At 33.7% G+C, this 23419-nt stretch overlaps 1 protein-coding gene across 3 annotated transcripts in view; it reads left to right on the plus strand.

The window, feature by feature from the left end:
* The window catches only part of IPO11 (importin 11), a 184072-nt gene that overhangs the window by 51596 nt on the left and 109057 nt on the right, over positions 1 to 23419 (plus strand). For all 3 annotated transcript variants that reach the window (XM_028508702.2, XM_036020322.1, XM_036020323.1), the window contains exons 9-19: positions 1506 to 1576; positions 3268 to 3460; positions 4071 to 4223; positions 7077 to 7120; positions 8599 to 8689; positions 10250 to 10297; positions 11082 to 11187; positions 14327 to 14453; positions 18828 to 18861; positions 19023 to 19063; positions 22449 to 22565. In XM_028508702.2, coding sequence (XP_028364503.1) covers positions 1506 to 1576; positions 3268 to 3460; positions 4071 to 4223; positions 7077 to 7120; positions 8599 to 8689; positions 10250 to 10297; positions 11082 to 11187; positions 14327 to 14453; positions 18828 to 18861; positions 19023 to 19063; positions 22449 to 22565 — 1025 coding nt within the window. The remainder of the gene's footprint in view (positions 1 to 1505; positions 1577 to 3267; positions 3461 to 4070; positions 4224 to 7076; positions 7121 to 8598; positions 8690 to 10249; positions 10298 to 11081; positions 11188 to 14326; positions 14454 to 18827; positions 18862 to 19022; positions 19064 to 22448; positions 22566 to 23419) is intronic.

Below are 23419 nucleotides of genomic sequence, written 5' to 3' on the forward strand. Positions count from 1 at the left end.
ATGATAGTATTTTTACTGTAGAACCCTTCCTTGTTAGTAGCTTCTGCTCTAAACTTGCATATCTGGAGAGAGGCTAAGAGCTTGTGTCTTGATAATGAGTTCTCTGAAGTTAAATTGGAAGCTCAGCTTTGTTTTCATACACAAGTCTTGAGTATTGAGGAAACCTTTTTTCAGAAAGTTTATTTTTTCATTATTCATTCTGTATTTCTACTGCTACTACCATATTCCATGCAGACATCCACAAGTCATATTTAACAGATAGTCATTGTGTAGATTCTATGCACATGATATGTAGACTTCTTGTAGATTAGATTCTGTTGCTTTTAGTGTATTTTACATATCCGTATGATGAAAATTTCCTTTATTTTATTTTTTAATGTTTTATCATTTATGCTATTACAGTTGTCCCAGTTTTTTCCCCCTTTGCCCTCTTCTAGCCAGCGCACCCCACAAATTTCCTTAAATTCTTAATTCTTTAATTCTTGTTCATTAACCTTCATTGGCTTACCTTTAGGACCCATTGTAATCCACTACCACACAAAAGAGAATTTAGCATTTATATTTGTGTTATATTATACTGGTAGTCTGTTGTCCTTTTCCCTGTGATTGTAAGCATCTTTGCTTAGGATACACAGACACGTGTGCATGCACACACTCACACATGCATGTCCTGTATGCACACACTGGTATGTATATCCTGTATAATTGTGTGCTTTTATGTATATGTGTGTGTTTTTTGAGGACTTGCTAACCTGAGAAGATATCTTAGTGTACTCACTTTCAAGGAGTTGCTGATTGTTTCGTGGCAGTCATTTTCAGTTTAACAAAAACATTCTTGAGTCTATTGCCAGTCACTCTTCTGGGTACTGTACATATAAAGGTGAATAAGACAGTTCATATAATATAGTTTATTTTTCTAAAAATTGTTATTTTTCTTTGGTTACTGCCTGGGGGGAGCAGAGGGAGAATGAAGTAAATAATGAGGCAGAATACGAAGAGTATGATTAGAGAGCAGAGTAGTTGATGGGCTGATAGACATTATTCTGATGTACAAAAATTTATTATTATGACAGGGAAATTATCAGTAGAAAATTATTAGAGATAAAGGAAAAATAATGAGTATGTTAATCTTTGAGTGCTTTGTTTCCACTTATACTGCTTGAAAAGTATTTTAACTATGACTAATTTAGATTTTGAAAATGAGACTCATGATTCATGGATAAAATTGTTACCCTTTTACTTTAAAATAGGCTCAGTTTATATTTTAGGATTAATTTTGTAAAATACTGGTCTTGGGGATTACTGTTTCTGTTAAATGCAAATCTTGATATTCTGTGAAAACTTTGTTTTTATGGTTAATTTGTTCAGAGTTGGGAATACACAGTAATGAATTCATAATGCAAAATATGCAAAAAAGATGACTTTTTTTAGTTTGTCATTGTCTTCATTGTGAATTTATAGAATATTATAAACTTGTACTAATATTTGAAATGTATTTTTAACAGGTAGAAATATAGGTACAGATAACGTATGTAGAGATAGATTGGAAAAGACCATTATTCTTTTTACTAAAGTGGTAAGTTTTTTTAAATGTTAATTATCTCAAATTAACATACACATATGCAAATTTAGTAAGGAAAATGATATTTTAATAAGCATACATTTTGATTTCAGCATAATTTATTTTCTGTTTATAGGAAAACTAGAGAAAAAACACCTTTGTATCTCAAAGCCCATAATAATTAAATTTATATACCATAAGTTATAGTGTATGAATCATCTTGATGTTAAAAAAATCTATCCTAGTAAGTATTAGAGAAAGAGAGATAAAAAAAAGATACCAGTGCAGTGGAGCAGGATACAGTTAAAATATAGCAGGCAATATAATATCAGGAAGTCATGATATTCAGAATGAATGATTATTGTCAAATTAAACCTCTTTTGAATAGAATTGTATGAGTGTACTTGCTAGGCAACCTGTATAAATTTCTGATAAAATTGAATTTAATAAAATTATTTTTATGAAATTTTGGGCTTTGGGGTTGGGAAAAGTTCAAAGAATTAAGTTATAGCAATCAGGAAGATTGGGTTTGAGGACTTCATTGCAATGAAACAAGTAATTGAAGACAGGTGGCAGTATCTAAATCTTTATCCTTTTCCCTGTTTTCATTGAAGGTTCATTAATAGAATTAAGACTGTTTATTCCCTGGGAAAGGAGAAAAGGAGTAGGAATGAGCTGTTTTTATTTTTCTGGTTAGGGAGCACTGACCTGTAGTTCTAGTTGTGTTCATTTCCAACTAGACGTTCCAAACAGCTTCAGTGGTAAAAGCCCACCTAATCTCCCAAGACCCAGTATAAAAAGGATTCAGATCCTTTTAGTTAATAACAAAAAATCACAAAACAAAGTAAAATAAGACAAGGTGGTTAGTCAGTGGTGCTGTGCAGTGTTCATGAATAATTTAATTTATGAAATTCATATTTATGACCTCTGTGACTTTTTTAAAAGCTTTTAAAATTGGAACATTTCAAATATACCTCCAAATAGAATTAGCTTTAGCAATTATCACCATATGGTCATGGTCATTTCTGTTTAATCTATCAGGTTTCTCCTCCCTGCTGGTTACTTTGAAGCCAATCTAGAAATCATATAGTATTATCTGTAAATATTTGAATGTGTCTTTAAGTGGTAAGAGATTTAAAAAAACAATCTTAACACTGTTGTTACATTTAAAAATTACAATGACTTCTTAATATTATCTAAATATTTAGTTTTCAGATTTCTGTCATGAAGTTTTTAGTAGATGGTTTAAATTAGGATTCAGTAGTGTTGATTCTCCTTCCATTTATTTTTTCTTCATTGATGTATATTTGTCGAGGTGATTATTTTCTGTAGAGTTTTCCATGTTTTGGAATCAGCCGCATCCTGATGTGTTATTTACCATGTTTCTTTGTCTCCATATCCCTCACTTCCTCCAGGTTTCTTACAAATTTATAGTTAGATGTAGAGGCTTGCTCACATTCAGGATTTTTTGTTTCTTGTTTTTTTGTTTTGGTGCAAAAAGGTGGAAGTGGCAAGAATGCTTTACAGGTGGTGCTATGTATATTATGCATATGTTACATGTATATTACATGTGAAATTGTATACACAGACTCACCAAGGTTCAAAACTTGCCAAATGTTTACTAGTGAAGTTGTAAGATATGCTTATAGATGCTTATATTCCTATATTAATATGGGGAAAATACATTTTAATTTCTTTCTTTACAGCTTTTGGATTTCTTGGATCAACATCCCTTTTCATTTACTCCACTAATTCAGAGGTCACTGGAATTTTCTGTGAGCTATGTATTTACAGAAGTTGGTGAAGGGGTTACATTTGAACGATTCATTGTCCAATGCATGAATCTTATTAAGATGATTGTCAAAAATTATGCTTATAAGCCATCCAAAAATTTTGAAGGTAATGCTTTTCAGATAGTTTTATTTTTTATTTTATTTTAATTGAAGTATGAAATAAATGCTGTTTTATGTAAATTTTTGAAATTAGTTTGTCTGAAAAATAAAATGTTGCTGCAACTTGAAATGGAGATAAGGATTAGGGTCTTGTTATGTGAATGCCAGCTTTTAAAAACCATATGTTTAGTAAACTGACTTTTATAGCACAATAAAGGATCAGTGGAGGCCTAGGGACTTTAAGATTAAAGTGGCAGTTGCAATAGCTACTACAGCTCATGTTTAGGCTCTATTCATTTGTATAATTAAAAGTTTTCTCAGATTTTATATAAAGTGAAGTTGCTTCTAGACAAGTTAAATTGTTATGTTATTTGGAATTCATTCATGGGCATGTGTACTATGATGAATGAAAATGGGTAAGAGAGAAAAGTAAGACTGATGTTTGTGTGGTATGAACAAAAGGAAAGGTGTCTTTGTGGTTTGTTCATAATAAAAATGAAAATTTATACACCACTGTATCTTTTCCCCCAAGGATATATTTTTAAATTTATTTGTGTTACATAATCCACCTTGGGTAGGATGTTGGTACTGTTAACTTGGAGATTTTGTTTTTCTAGATAGCAGTCCTGAAACCCTTGAAGCTCATAAGATTAAGATGGCATTCTTCACATACCCCACTTTGACAGAGATTTGTAGAAGATTAGTTTCTCATTATTTTCTGTTAACTGAAGAAGAACTGACAATGTGGGAAGAAGATCCAGAAGGCTTTAGTAAGAATCAGTATTTTAGTATTCCCATGGCTTTTCTACCCTTCCATAAATAGATGTCATGTATTTGAACTACAGATACAAGACTTCTTTTGTTTTGTTTTGTCTCTTATCCTCACCTGAGGACATTATTTCATTGCTCTTAGAGAGAGAGGAAGGGATAGAGAGAAACAGGGATTGGTTGCTTCCTGCACCTGCCCAGACTCAGTCAGGATCACACGTACCTGGACTGGGGAAAGAATCCTGCAACCTACGCATGTGCCCTGACTGGGAATTGAACCTGCAACCCTTCAGTTAAGGGATGACACTCCAACCAACTGAGCCACACTGGCCAGGGCTAGTATAAGATTATTTTTTAATGTAATGCTTTTGATCTGAGAATCTTGCTTTTTTTTGTTGTTGTTTTTAAGATTTTATTTATTTTATTTTTAGAGAGGGAAGGGAAGGAGATAGAGAGAGAGAGAGAAACATCAATGTGCAGTTGCTGGGGGCCGTGGCCTGCAACCCAGGCATGTGCCCTGACTGGGAATTGAACCTGCGATGCTTTGGTTCGCAGCTCGCGCTCAATCCACTGAGCTATGCCAGCCAGGACTAGAATCTTGCTTTTTAAAAATTAGCTTATCATCCATTCTTTGTTAGCCATTAGAACAAATTGAGAAGCAGAAAATGAGTCATAATCATTCAAATATATAGTATTTTCTCTAGAAAGAAACCTTTTTAATTTTTAGTTATTATTATGAATGTATCATGTAATTTCAAACAAAAATATATAAAATTAGCTGCCTGTCTCTATTATCAGGTCAGTTTCTACTTTGTGATTCATTCCATAGTATTTTTATTTGTAGAAATTTTTACTCCAGAAATTTGGAAATGAGTATTTTTGAACTGCTAAATGGATTTCCTATTTAAATTTTAATTTACAATTAATTTTTGATGATTAAAATATTTTTAACAGATATTTTATGTTTGAATTTTAATAGTAGATAGGCAGAATAAAACTATCAAGGCCCTCGCTACAATTGCTACAGAAAATCAAATAATTGTGTACCAAAGTGCCTGTGTGTGCTTTCCTTCGGTTATGGCCAGATGTGGGCTAAATTTAGCCTTTTTGGCTGAGTGCCTTTGTGTAGTTACACACATTTCCTAATATTTGAAGAATGCCTTAAACATTTTGGAAGTCTTCCTTTGTCATTTAAAAACAGCTTGGTTTATAAAATACAAGGTCTTTCCAGAAGGTAACCAGTTGTGTAATATGAAAAATAGAGACATGTGTTGAAGAAGATACAAAATATAAGAAGCATTGTACATAGGACAAAGATACCTCAGTCCCCTTCAAAGTAGGCACCTTGGGACCTCACACAGTTCTCCCAGTTGCTATCAGTTGCCCTGTGCTATTTTCCTGAATGTCATGGATGGGCTGATATGTCTTTTCTTTCAAAGGTGATTTTAATTTTGGGAAAAACTAGAAGATGCAGGGCACCAAATCAGGACTGTAGAGGACCTGGATGATTTGATGTTTCACCAAAAAACTCTTCATGAGACATGATGCATGAGCAGGCACATTGTTGTAATGAAGCTGCCAATCAACAGTTGCCCATAGCTGCAGCCTTCTGAGTCATTGGAATAGTTTCTGAGGGAGGAATGTTCAAACTGAATGTAGAATTCGATGCAGATTCATTACTCTACTTGCTCAGTCATTTTGATGCGATAGCCACACAGTACACATGCTCACTCAAGGGTATCTACCACCCCAACTAGTACTAGTAACTAGTACAGTTTGAGGTTGTCATTGTTCATGCATGTACATTCCAGTCCACTCTCCTTGGCTTCCAGGTCACTTGGATATCATGTAAACCATTCTCGTTATATTAACAATAGCTAGACTTTTTCTGGACAGACTTCATATGTAATACTACACTCTACATTCTTTTTGTTTTTTACTTTTCTCTTAGCTAAAATCTTAATGTTCCATATTACTTTCTTTATGCAGAATTCATAATATTGTAGCATGAAACACTGCACCACCAGATTCTTAAAAGTCCCTTAAGTATTATATTTTACTTTAAATATTGGAAATTTATGGAAAATGTGACTAATTATTTTAACATTATCTCAATATGCCAAGGTTGCAGGTTTGATTCTCTCATCAGGGCACATACAAGAATCAACCAATGAGTGCAGAAATAAGGGGAACAGAAAATCGATGTTTCTCTCTCTCTCTCTCTCTCTCTCTCTCCCTCCCCCCACCTCTCCCTCTCCCTCTCCCTCTCCCTCTTTCCCCCCTGCCTCTCCCTTCTTCTCTCTCTCTAAAATTATAAATTTAAAGTAACAACACAAAACATGATTATTATATAAAATGAAATGATTCTGAGGATTGTAGTGATAGTGTATAAGGTAATACCAGATACTCTGGAAGTAACAAGTACTTTGAGCTTTCTTCTGTACAGAATTTTTAATGAAATTAAGAATGCTTATGGATGAAAGCACTTGATAGGTGACTGCAATGTACACAGGTGTGATGTGTAGCTTATAGTAAAGATATCTGTTAGACCTTGTGTCCCCAAGGAAAAGCTTTCTGTGTCAGGTTTAAAACAACTCACAGAAATATTAAACTGATATAATTTAAAATCTGTTGATTTCCAAACTGAGAATTTTGAACCACCATTATTACATTTCTGGAGAGCATTATTTGTCATCTTTTTTTAATCCTCCCTCATGTTGTCCTTGTCTGCGGGCCCCTTACACTTGATCCTTAACTTGACCCTTCCTCTTCTTTCCCCCCATTATCCCCCTCCCCATTCCCCTCTGATAACTGTCAGTTTGTGTTTTATTTCCATGTCTCTGATTCTATTGCAGCAGTGGAAGAAACAGGAGGAGATTCTTGGAAATACAGTTTGAGGGTAAGCATAGATTGAAAGACAAAGTGATAGGGAAAAGCTTCATGCTTCTATAACTGGTAGTAGAGTATGATACTGTATTCAAGAGTCCAAGCATTAAGTCAGACAGGAAACTATTCATAATTACAATAATGTATATTTGAGATGAAAGTACTTTAATAAAGTGATGAACTTGAATCTGAAATAAAATTTTGGTTAAATTAGTGATTTTCAAACTGAATTTCTCTTCATTCTACAGTCAAATTGATTCGGAAATAATTTTCATTGCAGCAGTAGAAAACGTTTTTGAAAGTGAAAGCTATCTCCTTTTGGCTAGAATCATTTTTTATTTCTTACAAAGTATTTCAGTTATTATAAAGCTTCTGTTGGTAATTGTATTTCTCTTATCATCTAGATTAATTCTCGGAGACCAGCCCATTGCTTTTAGTTATAAAATGCTTTTTAAACATACATTTATTGATATGGCCAACATTTGAGGAAGATTTACCAAGTGTGGTCTTTGAACTATTTATTATTATGAAGACTTGTGTTACATAATTTGCCACTATTTTTCTAACAATATATTTTTAGTTTCATAAGCTTACATATAAAACCATAAAGACTGTAAATTAGAGAAATCATTAGAACTGTAATTTTTTAAAAAATTGACTGCTTTAGTATTTTTTAAATTTTCTTTTATGTAAAATTTTATATTTAAAAAACAATAATATTAAGAACCCTTTGTACCCAAAACCTAGTTTATCAGTTACCAATTCATGGATAGTCTTGTTTCATGTAAATACATCCTCCCTCCCCACTGGGATTATTTTCAAGCACAGGTCTGAGATGACATTATTTTATCTGTCATACTTTAGTATATGTATGTATATAAGATTTCTTTTTAAACATAAAGCACAACACCTTCAACATTTAATGATAATTTCTTTCTCTTAATGAAACATCTAGTGATTCAGTACTTTTAAGATCCAAAATGAATCATTCTTATTATGTAGCTAACACTGTGACTTCTGTTAATGTTCGAGTCTATTAAAAGAAATACTCGATGTAGTGAATTGAACTCATGAATTGCTGTTGTTTCTTATGTCGTTGTTAAGCAAATACAAACTTTTAACATTAATTTCTATACATTCATCAATAGTACTGAATCTGTAAATGAATGTGGCTCCAGATTGCTTTTTTAATTTAAAGAATTATTAATTAAAAATGTAAATTATTTCCTCTGTGTAGTTTTTATTCAAAAATACATAATGCCAAATGATTGAAATAGTGAAATAAACTTTTTTCATATGTTCTTTACTAATTTATTATAATTTGATTTTATTTACCACTGTGTTTACAAAAAATAACAATCTATTTTTAAAAAAAGAATTGGAAACATTTTCAGAGTTTCAGGATCTTAAGAATGAATATTCTTTGCTTTATTGTAGAATGAATCAGTATTATATGCCATTGTTTTTATTAGAAATTTTTTTTCCCTTCAGCCTTGCACTGAAGTACTATTTATGGATATATTCCATGAATATAATCAGACTCTTACTCCTGTACTTCTAGAAATGATGCAAACACTTCAAGGTAAGGTATATTTTTTTGATATTTTGACTTATTTGTTAATGTTTAATTAAAATTGGGAGTGCCTACTATGTGCATTACCTACTATGTGTGTATGTTCTGTGGCAGGTGTTATGCTGGGAGTTAGGCTATAAGGGTGCCTAAAATACAGGAACTATCAGGTGGGGGAGATAACCAAGGAAGCAGACAATTGATTATAACATAGTACTAGTTAATTAATGCTAAAGTATTATATAACTCATACAAAGATAGGAACTTGACAAAGATCAAATGAATTTTTTTTCTGAAGTGGTGGCCTTTAGAATACAGAACAAGAATGGACAATTCACAAAAGAAGGCCTCGAGGTAGGCCTTGAATATGATAGATTTTGCTGTTGTAAGCATAACATAAACAAAATAATAAATGTTAGCCTCAGAATGGTAGTAGTGGGAATTGAAAGAAGGTATGGGTTTAAGAGGGAATGAATGATAAAGTGAAATTTTTCCACTTGATCATTATACTTTGTATACAAGAAATTATTTAACTATTAACAGCGATTTATCATTTTTTACTTTTCTGCTGTACTCCAAATTCTGGCGGGGGAGGGGCAGTGATCACATCTGTTTTGTTCACACATTATTCCGCGTGCCTGGCACTCTCAGTAACTATTTGTTGATTGATTGACTTTGGCGACTCATTGACTGTGCTGGCCAAGGGAAGGTGATCAAAATAATCCTGAACTTGGGAGTCTTAGTGACAGGGAAAGCAGTTATTAGTAGTGGTTAGAGATAGAACTTTACTTTCAGAGTGTGTATATAAGAAGCCTTGGGAGAAGAAAAGAGGTTCAAGGACAGAACCTGAGGCTCATCTTTAGGAATATGAGAATGTGAATGTCCTGCAAAAAAAAAAAAAGCCAGGTGAGAAATTATCCCACAGGTATGAAGAGGGTAGTATGAGGGTGAATCCTGGAGAAGAGCAGGTTGTCAGAAGTGTCCAGTGCTGTAAGAGAAAAGGCAGCAGAATCTTCTGAGACAATAGATTATTTGATTGATTGGGCAGGGAATCACATTGCAAGGGGTCAGATATTGAGTGGGTGGTGAGGTAAGGAAGTAACAGCAAGAGAATCTCTATAGGGAAGGACATTTCTGATCTTGTATGTAGTAGTTTGAGTAGAGCTTACTTTTTAGGCTTTTTTATGTTGAGAGCATATTGTGTGAATTGCCTATTTTAGGTAGTGTTGTGACTGTGGGCTTCATTATTTTTTCTTTCTTTTAAGAATTTTATAATTAGGGTATAATACTGTTGTTAGCAGTTTGTGCCATATATTTTTCTGGAATGTTGCCTGATAGAACATTTTACAAATATGCTAGATATGTTTTTAATTGTAAAATGACTTTGTCTGTTGTACCTGTGTTCTGTAATGGTGATGAGAAAACAGACTTTCCCTTTACACATATATGTAATTTAATGTCAGGAGATGTATTGTGCTTAACTGAATCCGGAAGCCAACACATTGAGTTTAAATGAAATATTTATTAATAACTAATTTTATTTACTTAGTTTACTGATACTTATTTTTTCAGGGCCCACTAATGTGGAAGATATGAATGCACTATTAATCAAAGATGCTGGTATGTTAAATCAAAGTGATTTAGAAATCTTTATATCTTTGGTAGATAGTGTATGTGTTTTGTGGCAGGTATTATTCTGGGAATTAGGATATAAGGGTACCTAAAATACAGGAACTATCTGGTGGGGGAGAAAACCAAGCAAGAAGACAGTTGATTATAACATAATATCAGTTAATTAATGCTAAAGTGGGTGATAATCAGGTAGTACTGTGGAAAACCACAGGTAGTTTTTGTGTTCCTGGGGAAAGGCTCCTAAAGAAGTGTAATACGCAAACATAAGAATAAGCAGGAGTTGGGGGCGGGGAAGTTGGTGTAGGAAGAGGGTTCCAGGCAGAAGCAGGAGTATGTACAAAAGGGAAAAGAAGCAAGCAGAGTTATATTTTGAACTGGCAGTGTTTTAGTTAAATCGAAACATAGAGGTTAAGGGATTTGTGAGAGTTGAATAGAGAGAGAGAGAGGGTAAGTAGGGACCAGATCATAAAACATTTCACCCGTTTGGAAGCAGATGCTCTCTACAATTTTTATGCTTTGACTTGAATATTTTTAAATGAATGTAATTTTGTATTTGAAAGCACTGAGGAGTATTTAGGAGAAACACAATAGAGTAACAATGTTTCTAGAATGTCTATTTAAAAAATTTTTATGATTTAACCTATTTTACATTTCCCTTTGTTAACACATCACATGTTTCAAAGTAGTACTTAAGACTCAGGCTCTTCTAAGTATACTTAGCATATGGCCCAGTATCTGAAATTAAATTTTTTTTCTCAAATTTTCTTCTTAGTGTATAATGCTGTTGGATTGGCAGCTTATGAGCTGTTTGACAGTGTTGATTTTGATCAGTGGTTTAAAAACCAACTACTTCCAGAATTGCAAGTCATTCACAATAGGCAAGTATAAAACTTTGTGTTTATTATACACTTATTTTACCATGGTGATTTTCTAATGAAGATAAGGCAGAAAAATTGTTTGAAATTAAAAAAAATGAGTCATGTTATGAATTAGCTGATAGTGTCTAGTGTAAAAAGGAATAAGGTTTGTGAACCTTATGTAACTGAGAAATAAGCAAAACAGTTTGTTATTATGTTTTTTTACTTCAAATGTGAATCATTTTTATTTTTGAAGTATTTGATGTTACATAATGTAGTTTGGTAGAGGAAAAGATGAAATTTATGCAAAGGTTACAGAAGATGGAGGTGTCTGAATTGTAGAAAGAAAATGTGTACAGAGAAGCTTTTTGGGTGCTTAGCAGGGCGTAGGCCTAGTGTCAGAAGTAGCCTGACCGAAGTAACATCCAGGAAAGGATGGAACACACAAAGCATGCTGCAAGTTTTTGTGGGGGAGGGTACAGCAGGACATAGAGATACAGTGTCCAAAAGCGTTTGGACACACTTAAGTATTTGCCTAATTATTTTAATTTGTGGTACTGAGTGAAACTGAAGGGAAAAGATCTTTTATAGTTTCTATAAATTTTTTACTAGATTAATATTAGCGACAAAATTTTTTTCAAGAGACTTTTGCTTGCTTTGAAATGTTCAGTTCTGTTGATTTATTTCTGTAGATATGGTCTCTATTAGAATGCCTAGAATATAGTCATAGATCAGTTAACATTTCTTGACTACATTAATGAATGAATAGAAGGCCAACAATATATGCCCGTTTTACCAGATTTACACCAATGGGATTCTTGAGATCTGGAGATTTCTTTAAAAGTAATTTTGATCAGTTAAGTAGCTGTTTATTTGTTCATTCAGTTATTCAATCATGTATTTAGTCAACAAATATTTTTTTTAAAGATTTTTATTTTTTTATTTTTAGAGAGGGAATGGAGGCAGGGAGAGAGAGGGGGGGGGGGGGAGAGGTAGGCATCAATGTGTGGTCGCTGGGAATCATGGCCAGCCCAGGAATGTACCCTGGCTGGGAATCGAACCTGGGACACTTTGGTTCCCAGCCCGTGCTCAATCCACTGAGCTACTTGGAATTTGCCATTTCCTGTAGAGCCAATAGTGAATAAGGTGGATTGTGACTCTGCCTCCAGGGAGCTAGTGAGCCTTTGATACAGAGAAGACCTTCAGCAGGGATACAGATGTGCAGTTTGATTGCCCTAAAACAGAGGCTACTTAGTCTAGACCTGTACTCTCCAGTACAGTAGCTAGTATATGTGGCTATTGAGCTCTTGAAATGGACTTAGTGCAACTGAGGAAATTAATTAACTAAAATTTAGATACTCTAATAGTATAAAATGTGTATTGATTATATGTTGAAAAGATAATAAATTGGATATATTGAGATAAATAAATATACTATTAAAATTTAACCTCATTTTACTTATTTTTATGTGGTACTAAAAATTTCAGAATTACCTTTTGTCTTACATCGTATATCTTTTGGACAGAGCTGATCTGGATCAGTATTTCTCAAATTTGAATGAATGTATATGGAACACCTGATGATCTTGTTAAAACTCAGGTTCTGGTTTAGCTTATGGTTTGGGGTCTGGTCAGTTTGTGTGATTCTATCACGCTTTCAGGATAATGATGCTGCTGATCCCCACACTTTGATGAACAAACTGACCCCTAATCTTAACTCTCCCCAGAAACGACTGTGATCTTAGAGTTGGACCTTTCTGAGTTTCATTCTTTTTGTCCGGAGTAGAATGCGAATATGGTCATTTCAAACATCTCAGTCCAAAACTGATGGTGCTGCAGTTCCTTCATTACTCTTCAAAAGTCTTGATTATTTCCACCTCTGTGACTTTGTTCAAATAGTCCCTATCTCTTAAAATGCCATTTTCCCCTTTTTTTTTTTGCCCAGAATACTGTTTATTTTAAAGGCTATTCAAATCTCATCTCCCTCTGCCCACTATTCTCTTTTCCTTTTCTGAAATCTTAGTATAGAGCTTTGCATTCTGTAATTCTTCTAGGTGTGGAATAAACTTTTTGAGGGCAGGTATACTTACACACATTTTGCACCTTGGATGAGTAATTCTTTCTATTTGCTTGATTATTGTATAAGATTGTAATTTTCTAAAATTGTGGAACATTCATTAGCTTTTTCTATTTATACCCAGAAATAAGTACCATTTTATACTGAAGTTTATATGATATCAAGAAGAGATTTTGTGGATGGAATTCTTAAGACACAATTGACTATAGCTTTGTGGTTTGTCTCATTGTCTAAAGTACTCTCATTTCCTTTAGCAAAGATAATCATAGAAAGAAATATATGTACATGTCACTGTGAATGTTTAAAATTTAAATCATTATTTTTGATAACCTGCGTCACATTCTATAGTTGGGCATCTCTTACAAAATTAGCAAGTTTAGCTGAAATTAGTTTAAATTTATATGAATATTTCCTGTAAGCCTAGAAATCTCAACTCTCTCAGTGTTCCAAAAACAATATTTGTGAAATTAACAGAATTGGAATTGGACAATTGAATATGGGAGTTCTTTTATTATTAGTTTTTGGGCCTCACTATCCTTAGGGTTTGGGACATTAACTAATTATACTTGTTTAAAATACTGTTTTTGGTTGCTTGAGGAACAGAAGTGGACTTGTGTTTTTTGTCCATATCTAGGTTATAGTTCTTTAATACAAAACAATCAGCCCTGGCCTGGTACCTTCTTTGGTCGGAGTGTCATCCCCATATGCCAAGGTTGTAGGTTCAGTCTCTGGTCACAGCACACACAAGAATCAGCCAGTTAATACATAAATAAATAGAACAGCAAATCGATGTTCCTCTCTCTTTTTCCCTCTAATCAATTAAATACAAAATAATCAGATTTAAAGCATATCTGCCTAAGACATTTTAATTTTTTCGATCAGAACTTTATTGTTAGGATTTATTGTTAGGATTGTTAGGATTTATATAGGATTTAAAGGTACTTCAGAAGTACCTTTAAAACTTTTATATAAAATTGTAGATTGTTTTCTACTAGATTTTAATTTAAATGATGAAATGTGACAAGTGAAGTAGACTTCTTAAAATATTTAACATTTTAATTTCATGATTTTTTTCTGTTCCAGGTATAAGCCCTTACGACGCAGGGTGATTTGGCTCATTGGTCAGTGGATTTCTGTGAAATTCAAGTCTGATTTAAGACCCATGTTATATGAGGCAATTTGTAACTTGCTTCAAGACCAAGACTTAGTGGTATGTTTAAATATCTTAAAAGAGTTATTTTTATAAATATAACATATGTTAAACTTCAAACTGAGAAATGGTTTATATCATACACTTTTAAAATAGGACTCAGTAAAGTTTGTAATATCAGAAGCCACTGGGTAGAGTAGATCTCTATCTCTGATAGTTGCACGAAAGGTTAACATTATTGTTCCATCTGGGGGTACATGATGCAAATTGAGTGGATTTTTTTAGTTATCTGAAATAATATAATTTTCTTCAGTGTTTAGCAGTTTGACTTATTAGTGTGAAATATCCAAATTTTATGAACTAAAACTTGATTTGGCATAATGAACAAACATAATATTCCAATATTTTGAAACTTTTTATAATGAAGGTTGGGAAATTTTATTAGGGTTATCATAATTGCTACCTTGAAATTTTTACTTGTAAGCATATTTCTGACTTCTTTCAAAAGGGCAGGTTTGAAAATTTTTATTTTTTACGAGTTATTTAAATCAAGCAAAGAGAAAATTCAGTGACTAACATAACAAGCCACCTGTATGCTCACTGTCCAGTTTTATATTTTCATTGTACTGATTTTTTACATATATTTGAAATAAAATATTACAAAATGCAGTTGATTCTCTCTGTATTTTTCCACTTACATTCTGTTGTCCTTTTGTTGAGCAGAGGCTTTTTAAAATTAATTAATTATTTTTATCCTTACTGAGGACATGCGTATTAATTTTTTAGAGAGAGGAAGGGAGGAGGAGAAACATCAATCCACTGCCTCTTGCATGCACCCAGCTCATGGGGGACTAAACCTGCAAACTGACAGATGTGCCCTGACTGGGAACTCAACCTGCAACCTTTTGGTTTTCAGGACTATGCTCCAACCACCTGAGCTACACCAGCCAGGCTCAGCAGAGCTCTTTAATTTCAGTGTGGACTTATTGATTTTCTTTTTCTGTTTTTTTCTTTTTTATTTCTTGTTTAATATTTCCATTTTTTAAACTCTTGGTTCTTTATTCCATCTAGAATTTATTTTTTAATTTTTATTAAAATGTTTTTAAAAGATGTTATGTTATTTATTTGTAGAGAGAGGGGAAGGGAGAGAGAAAAAGAGGGAGAGAAACACCAGTGTGTGGTTGTCTCTCATGCGCCCAGTACTGGAGACCTGGCATGCAACCCAGGCATGTGCCCTGACCAGGAGTCAAACCGCCAACCCTTAGCTTTGCAGGCCTGTGCTCAATCCACTGAGCTATACCAGCCAGGGCTAGAATTTATTTTTCAACATGATGTAAAGTAAGATTCCATTTTTATTTTTTAAAATATATTTTATTGATTATGCTATTACAGTTGTCCCATTCTTCTCTCCCCTTGATTCCCCTCTGCCCTGTACCCCACGTCTCACCATCATTCCCCCACCTTAGTTCATGTCCATGGATCATACGTATGAGTTCTTTGGCTTCTCCATTTCCCATACTATTCTTAACCTCCCGCTGTCCATTTTGTACCTACCATTTATTTATGCTTCTTGTTCCCTGTAACTTTCTTCTATCCTCCCCCCTACCCTGTCCCTGTTGATAACCCTCCATGTGATCTCCGTTTCTGTGAATCTTTTCCTGTTTGGTGGTTTGCTTAGTTCATTTTTGTTTTTGTTTTAGGTTCAGTCATTGATAGTTGTGAGTTTGTTGTCATTTTGCTGTTCGTATTTTTTATCTTCTTTTCAGTGCCACAGTGCTTAGTTGAAAAACCCATTTTAAGAAAACATCTCCATGCTCTCTTCCATTTCTCTTAGCACATATTTGTTAGCAGATGCAGTGCTTATGGCAAGTTTCAGGTTTGAGAATGATATTTTCCACAGTGTAAACAGATTGACTAAATTTTAGGCTAGAGGAACCTTCTTTTCCTAGGATCTCAAATAATTCTCTTTTTTTTGCATTAAGCTGGCATTTTATGCATTTTAAAATTTTTTTCCTTTATTGTTGTTTGAATACAATTGTCTCCATTTTCCTGCCATCACTTTCCTTTACCCCAGCCAACCCCACTTCTCACCCTGGGATCTCAGCTAATTCTTTAACCAGTACATTTAATGTATTTTGGGGGCTAGTTTAGTTTGTAAGGTTCATAGCCAGTCATATTTTTCAATTTGGGAAATTACAAGTAATTTTTTTAAGATTTTATTTATTTAGTTTTAAAGAAGGGGCGGGAGGGATAAAGAGAGAGAGAGAGAGAAATATCAATATGTGGTTGCCTCTCACATGGCCCCCAACTGGGGACCTGGCCCGCAACCCAGGCGTGTGCCCTGACTGGGATTCGAACCAGCGACCCTTTGGTTCGCAGCCTGTGCTCGATCCACTGAGCTACTCTAGCCAGGCTGGAAATTACAGGTAACTTTTAAAAAGAGTTTACTTAGGTTACCTGTAAAGCCTTCAATAAAAAAAGCAGTAAGCTGCTAGAAAAATTAGCATTAGTATATTCTTTCAACCTTGTGAGAGGCTATGTAAAATGTAAACTGTGGTTGAACCAGAAGATTTATAGTTTGGAGGTGGTATGTGCTGCAGTTGCTGTCCATCAAGCAAAGAAATGACCATCTTGAAAAAATAGCAGATTTTCAAGGTTGTAAGGCAGTTAATGGGACTTTTGGTGGCCTGTACATGCCATTGAATCTTGATGCACTGGGAGGTACAACTGTAGTCTGGGCAGGTATTTTACAGAGTGCATTGACATTCTCTAGTCTTTCCACTCCTCTGCCTTTTATGGGTCTCTCAGTTTTATCCATCTTTCTCCCTTAAAGTTTTGATTCTGTCTTTCCATTTGTTCATTCTTGTGTCTCCAAATACTGCTGCAGGTTTTAAACTCTGGGCTAGTCTATGTTTTCACAAAAGGAAATATATTTTTAAAAATTGGTGTTTGGCAAAATATGAGGCCTTTCCAAAACTGGGAAGAAAGGAATCCTTAATTAAGAAAGTTTTCAGTAGTCAGTTTTGGTTTTTGTAATCATATGTCTGGTATCCATATTATATGAAAGTGAGTTTTAGAATTTTTTTCTTAAAGAAGACAAATAAGTTGAAGGTGCTTCTTATCCTTTTAGGAAACTTATTTGCATGTGTATTTCAGAAGCAATACATCAGATTGTGTAATGGAGTGATCTTGACTTTATTACTGAAGAGTACAAAATGTACTATGCGTAGTACCAAGTAGTAATAGTACCAGTGTACAAATAATAGTATTTATGTCAGTATTTCTTATGCCTAGCATGGAGTCAAGTCTTATAAAATGTTTATTGAAAGAATTAGGAAACAGGGATAAAAGTTTATGAAGTCGTTATTCTATTTCTCTTTAGCAGATAACTTACTTTCAACAGTATTCTTTTATCTGCCTTATTTACATTTTCCTGCCGGTCTTAAGTCCCTGATATGGTGCCATTTCTGTCTGGCCCCAGCAGCGTGGTTACTGTTTCAGTGTGAGGGGTCCCCTTCACTGCTAGGGGCAGGCTGTAGAGGTGGTCGGGTATTATTAGGCAGGTCCAGGTCCGGACCTCAAATCCACCATCCTGACACTTAACCCCAAGGCTCGTTCTCACTGCTGCTGGGCATGGAAGGGTCTGAATACTCTTACATTTGGAAGTAATGTTGATCTGTAGTTTCTTCTTGTTCATTTCTCTGTTGCTCTCACACTTCCTAGGGTCCTTCCAAAGTTTCTGACATCTTGATGGCACTTGTTTGCTCCAGTACAGAATTAGCCTTTTTTCTCTTTTCAGGAGTTTTCTCAGGTTTCGTTCACCTGGAGGTGTAGCATGGACTCACAGGCTGAGTTCACAGTCTAGATCCAGTTCTGGATACTTAGGGTTTCATTTTTTTTCATAAGGTCTGAATTTATTCTTTGAAAAGTCATGTTTACAGTCTTGTTAAGAGAGAATATTTTTGTTTTGTTTTCTTGCCTTTATTTATTACGTATTGAACAACTAGTGTTGTAGGAACTGTGTTAGGCTCTCTTCTACTCATTTTCGGTAACATTCTCCATCTCTTCATTCTGTAAATTCAAGTTCTGCTTTCCTCCCCATTACTCATGAATCAGTGCAAAATTCATTTTGTTTCTCTGTGGTAAGTACTTTGTTTTCTTAAATAGTTCAGACAGAGCTAATTTTTGTTACTATTTTTATTTGTCATTTTAAATGCCCCTCTGTGTTCTTATATGCTATGTGCTTTACTTTTTATTTTTAGCCCTTGCTGAGTAAGGAGAGTCCTTTTATTTCTAGATATTAATATGTTCTGTAGCTTTAATATTAACAAAAGGAGTGAAGAAAGTTATTTGGAATAAACTTTTTGTCATTTGATGTTAATGATGTTTAGTTGCTCTAGAAAGATTCAAAATTCATGATATGCTTTCTTTTAGGTTCGTATTGAAACAGCTACAACTCTGAAGTTAAATATCCTTAAAGAATTTTAAAACTTTGAAATTATTTATTATTTTGTTAATTTATGTAGTTTAAAGTGTAATTTTTGATTGGCTTATTATAGTTTGTTTTTATATATATTTTTTTTTCCTGGTAAATCTTAAATATTCTTAGTACTCCTTGACTGCTCTTACCTGTTGATGATTTTGAGTTTAGAACGGATCAGTTTCTACCGGTAAGAACATTTATTTCTATGTTTTATGACAATTTCTGCTTGTGTATTTTGCATATTAAGTGTTATTCTTTAACTGAAATTATATATATGTGTGTTATTTATTAAAGCTGAATTAAAAATTATATTTGATTATTTTGAAAGTAATTTTATTCGTAATTTTTGTTTGAAACAGTTCAATTTTTTTTCTTTGTTTTTATTTAGCTGTGTCTTCATCTATGTTGGACTTGACTGCTAAACTTTTTCTTTATTTGGTTATAAAACATCTAGTAATTTCATTTCACATATGTTTTACTTCTGCTCCTTAGGTTATCCCCCTCTGCTGTTTGTGTTTATATGTTTATCCTACATTAGACTGAAAATTACTTGAAAAGCAGAATAATAAGTCTTATTCATCTTTTTATTCATCACTCAACTTCTAGTACCTGGCATGGTATTTTAACATAATTGATGTTCAAAAAGCACTTGTTAAATATATTGATAAGCATTTGTTAAATATAGTAAAATTGGGGCAGTAGTGTTTGCTCTGAGAAGGAAAACCTGCGGTAAAATGCAATGCTCATTATGATTAAAACACTCAACAAGATGGGGATAGAAGGAAAGTACGTCAACATAGCAGAGGCCATATATGACAGACCCTCACCTAACATGCACGTTGGTAAAAAACTGAAAGCTTTTCCTCTCAAACCAGGAACAAGATGAGGATGCCCACTGTCACCACTCTTATCCAACATAGTTGTGGAAATCCTAGCCAAACCAATTGACAAGAGACAGAAATAAAAGGCATCCAAATTGGGAATGTCACTTTGTGCAGATGAAGTGCTTTTTTATATAGGAAACCCTAGAGACACTACCAAAAAGTTATTAGAAACAATAAACAAATACAGTAAAGTTGCAGGACACAAAATCAATGTTCAAAAAAATCCACTGCAGTCCTATGCACTGACAATGAAATATTTCAGAAAAGGAAATGAAAAAAAACAACCAATTCTTCTGCAGTTGCCACAAAAGAAGAAAATTAAAGTAAAATAAACTTAAAGAATATAAAGGACCTATAGACTGAAAACTATAAAGCATTATTAAAATAGATTGAAAAAAGGTACAATGAAGTGGAAAGATATTTTGTGTTCATGCATTGGAAGAATCAGTAGTTGAAATGTCCATATTAATCAAAGCAGTATACAGATTTAGTGCAATCCCCAAATCTTAATGTCATTTTTTAAAGAAATAGAACAAAAAAGTTACCAGATTTGTATGAACCACAAAAGATCCTGGATAGCCAAAGGAATCCTGAGGGGGGGAAATAAAATGAAGCCAGAGATATCTGACTTCAAAGTATACTCCAGAGCAATGATAATCAAAACACCATTGTATTGGGAGAAAAACAGATACACGGATGGAACAGAATTGAGAGCCTAGAAATAAAACCACGTGTATATGGGCAAATAATTTTTGACAGAGAAGCTAAAAACACAGCAATGGAGAAAATAAAGCCTCTTCAATAAATGGTGCTGGGAAAATTGCAAAGCCACATACAAAAGAATAAAACTACATATACAAAATGTCCCCATATACAAAAATTCAAAATGGATCAAAGACCTAGTAAGTTCTCAAACTATGAATTACTTGGAATAAAACATAGATACTAAATTCATGTACTGTGGTCTTAGAGAAGATTTTATTAAATTTGACTTCAAATGCAAGGAAAGTGAGGCAAAATTAAATGAATGGAACTATATCAAATTAAAATGCTTCTGCACTGCAGAATAAACCACCAACAAAACAAAAAGGCAGCCAGCCAAATGGGAGATGATATTTGCAAACAACAACTCTGACAAGGGGTTAATATCCAAAATATATAAAGAACTCATACAACTCAACATCAAACAAACAGTCCCATTAAAAAACAGGCAGGGGACCTGAACAGACACTTTCCCCAAGAAGACATACAAATGGCCAACCTATAAATGAAAAGATGCCCAACTTCACTAGCTGTTAGGGAAATGCAAATCAAAACTACAATGGGCCACCACCTCACACATGTGAGAGTGGCCATTATCAATAAGACAAATGATGACAACTGTTGGAGAGGTTGTGGAGAACAAGGAACTCTTACTGCTGGTGGGAATGTAAACTGGTAGAACTACTACGGAAAACAGTATGGCAGTTCCTCAAAAAGTTACGAATAGAGTTACCATATGATTACTATACGATTCAGTAATCCCTCTTCTGGGTATCTACCAGAAAATCTTGAAAACATTTATTCACAAAGATTTATGCACCCCTATGTTCATTGCAGCACTGTTCATGGGAACCAAGACATAGAAACAACCCCAGTGTCCTTTGGTAGATGTTTGGGTAGAGAAGATATAGTAAACATTACACTGTGGAATACTACTCAGCCATAAGAAAAGATGGAATACTGCCATTTGCCACAACAGGGATGAACCTTGGGAATATTGTCCTGAGTGAATAAGTCAGTTAGAAAAAGCTAAGAACCATATGATTCCACTCATATTTGGGGTCTAAGACTGAAAGTCATAGACGAAGACAACATTACGATCATATATCATAGAAATCTACACTCAAAACCTACATAGTCTTATTAACCAATGTCACCCCAGTAAATTTAATTTAAAAAATTAATAAATAGCTCATGTATATTGGCCCTGCCAGAAAAAAAAAGAAAGAAAATTATGTGATAAAATGTCTAGATTTATTGTGGGCAAACTTGTAGTCAGAGAGTCTTCTTTAAAAGGGAATCACTAGATATTTTTGGGTGAAAGAAATATGTTTAAGAAATCCGTAGTAAAATGAACCAAATATCTGAAAGAACAAGTGCTTTTTTTACGCATCTGGTATCTGCTATTTCTTAATTCTTGCTATGCTTTTTATAATATAGGCTTTAATTGCCAGACATAGGATATTTGTTTTCTATTTCTGAATAAGAGGTATTCAGTTATTTTTAGAGTTACAAGAATTTATTTATAAAAGTTTGTATCTCCATGCAGCATGTGTAAGGGCCACATCAGGCAATGGTACGTGAGTGCCATAGTTGGTGTTCCTGTCGCTCTGATGCTTAGACCGTGCACACCAGCAGGCATATGTGGAAGGGCGTGACAAGGCACAGTTAACAGTTTAGCAGTATAAAATTCAAACACAAAATGTTAGACCCAATTTTCATATGAAAACATTGTGGGTGAGTTAAATTCTAAACCAGATGCATTTAGCAGCATTAAAGAAAAGAGTCACTAAAATTGGTAACTGGAACAATTTGAAGGTGTTTAGGTAATTCTAAGGTTTTGTATTGTTTGCTTTGACATTATTTTCTGTCTGTGTGGAAAGATCTCACATTTCTATTTCAAACCTTTTCCCTTTTGACTTGCAGTACTTGGAAACTATGTTCACACTACTTTTTCAGTTATTGCAGCAAGTTACAGAATGTGACACAAAGATGCATGTTTTACATGTCCTTTCTTGTGTGATTGAAAGAGTCAACATGCAGGTAATTCTGTTTTAAATCATGAAAATAAATGTTAGAGAGGTAAGTAGAGTATATGTAGAATTCATTAATTGACTTTTATATATTGTTTAGAAGAAAAAACATTTATTAAAATGCTTCTAATTTATGAATTGTGATATCAGTTATATGTTCAAAATTTGACATGTTTATGCTTCAGATTTTAAAAAATGACTTAAAATTAAAATTTAAAAATTGAATCAGTAATATATAGGTGTTTAGAAAGTAAAATTTTATGTCTCTTGTCAAATTCAGTTTATAGTTAATAACACTTGTTAAAATACAGTGTGCTTGAGGGCTTAGCCACAAGTGTCTGTGAGCAAATGTAAATATTCTAGCAAGTCTGTTATTTTTACCTTAATAATTGTTTTGTGATCTATTGCACATTATATCTGTGTTTGAATTAACATAAAGAATGTAAAGGTTTTAACATTTAATTTTTCATTTAACTGTCCAATTATTTAGCTTCCCTTGTCACTCCTAATCTTTGTGAAAAATTGATAACCCAGGAAATCACACTGTAATTACCATGTAATTTCTTATGTCCTAGTTCACCATATTCGGTTTGAAAAGCACTGAGAGAATATATGAGGTATTAGGGAAGGATGACATAGTTGGAGTCCACAGACTTGGAGACTGTTTCCGCATCTGTTACTGAGTTCTGGTGTTGGGCTTGTTTATTCATTGTAAAGCAGTTGATGAGTATTGCTCTCAATTATTGAGTGATAACAAGTTACCAGCATCTGTGCCAAGAGATTTGAGTATATTTCTCATTTAATCCTCACAGAAACCTTTGGGTAGGAGTTTTGAATTTACTTCAAACAATTTCAGATTTTAAG

This window comes from Phyllostomus discolor, chromosome 3 (assembly GCF_004126475.2).
Source record: "Phyllostomus discolor isolate MPI-MPIP mPhyDis1 chromosome 3, mPhyDis1.pri.v3, whole genome shotgun sequence".
Lineage (NCBI taxonomy): Eukaryota > Metazoa > Chordata > Mammalia > Chiroptera > Phyllostomidae > Phyllostomus > Phyllostomus discolor.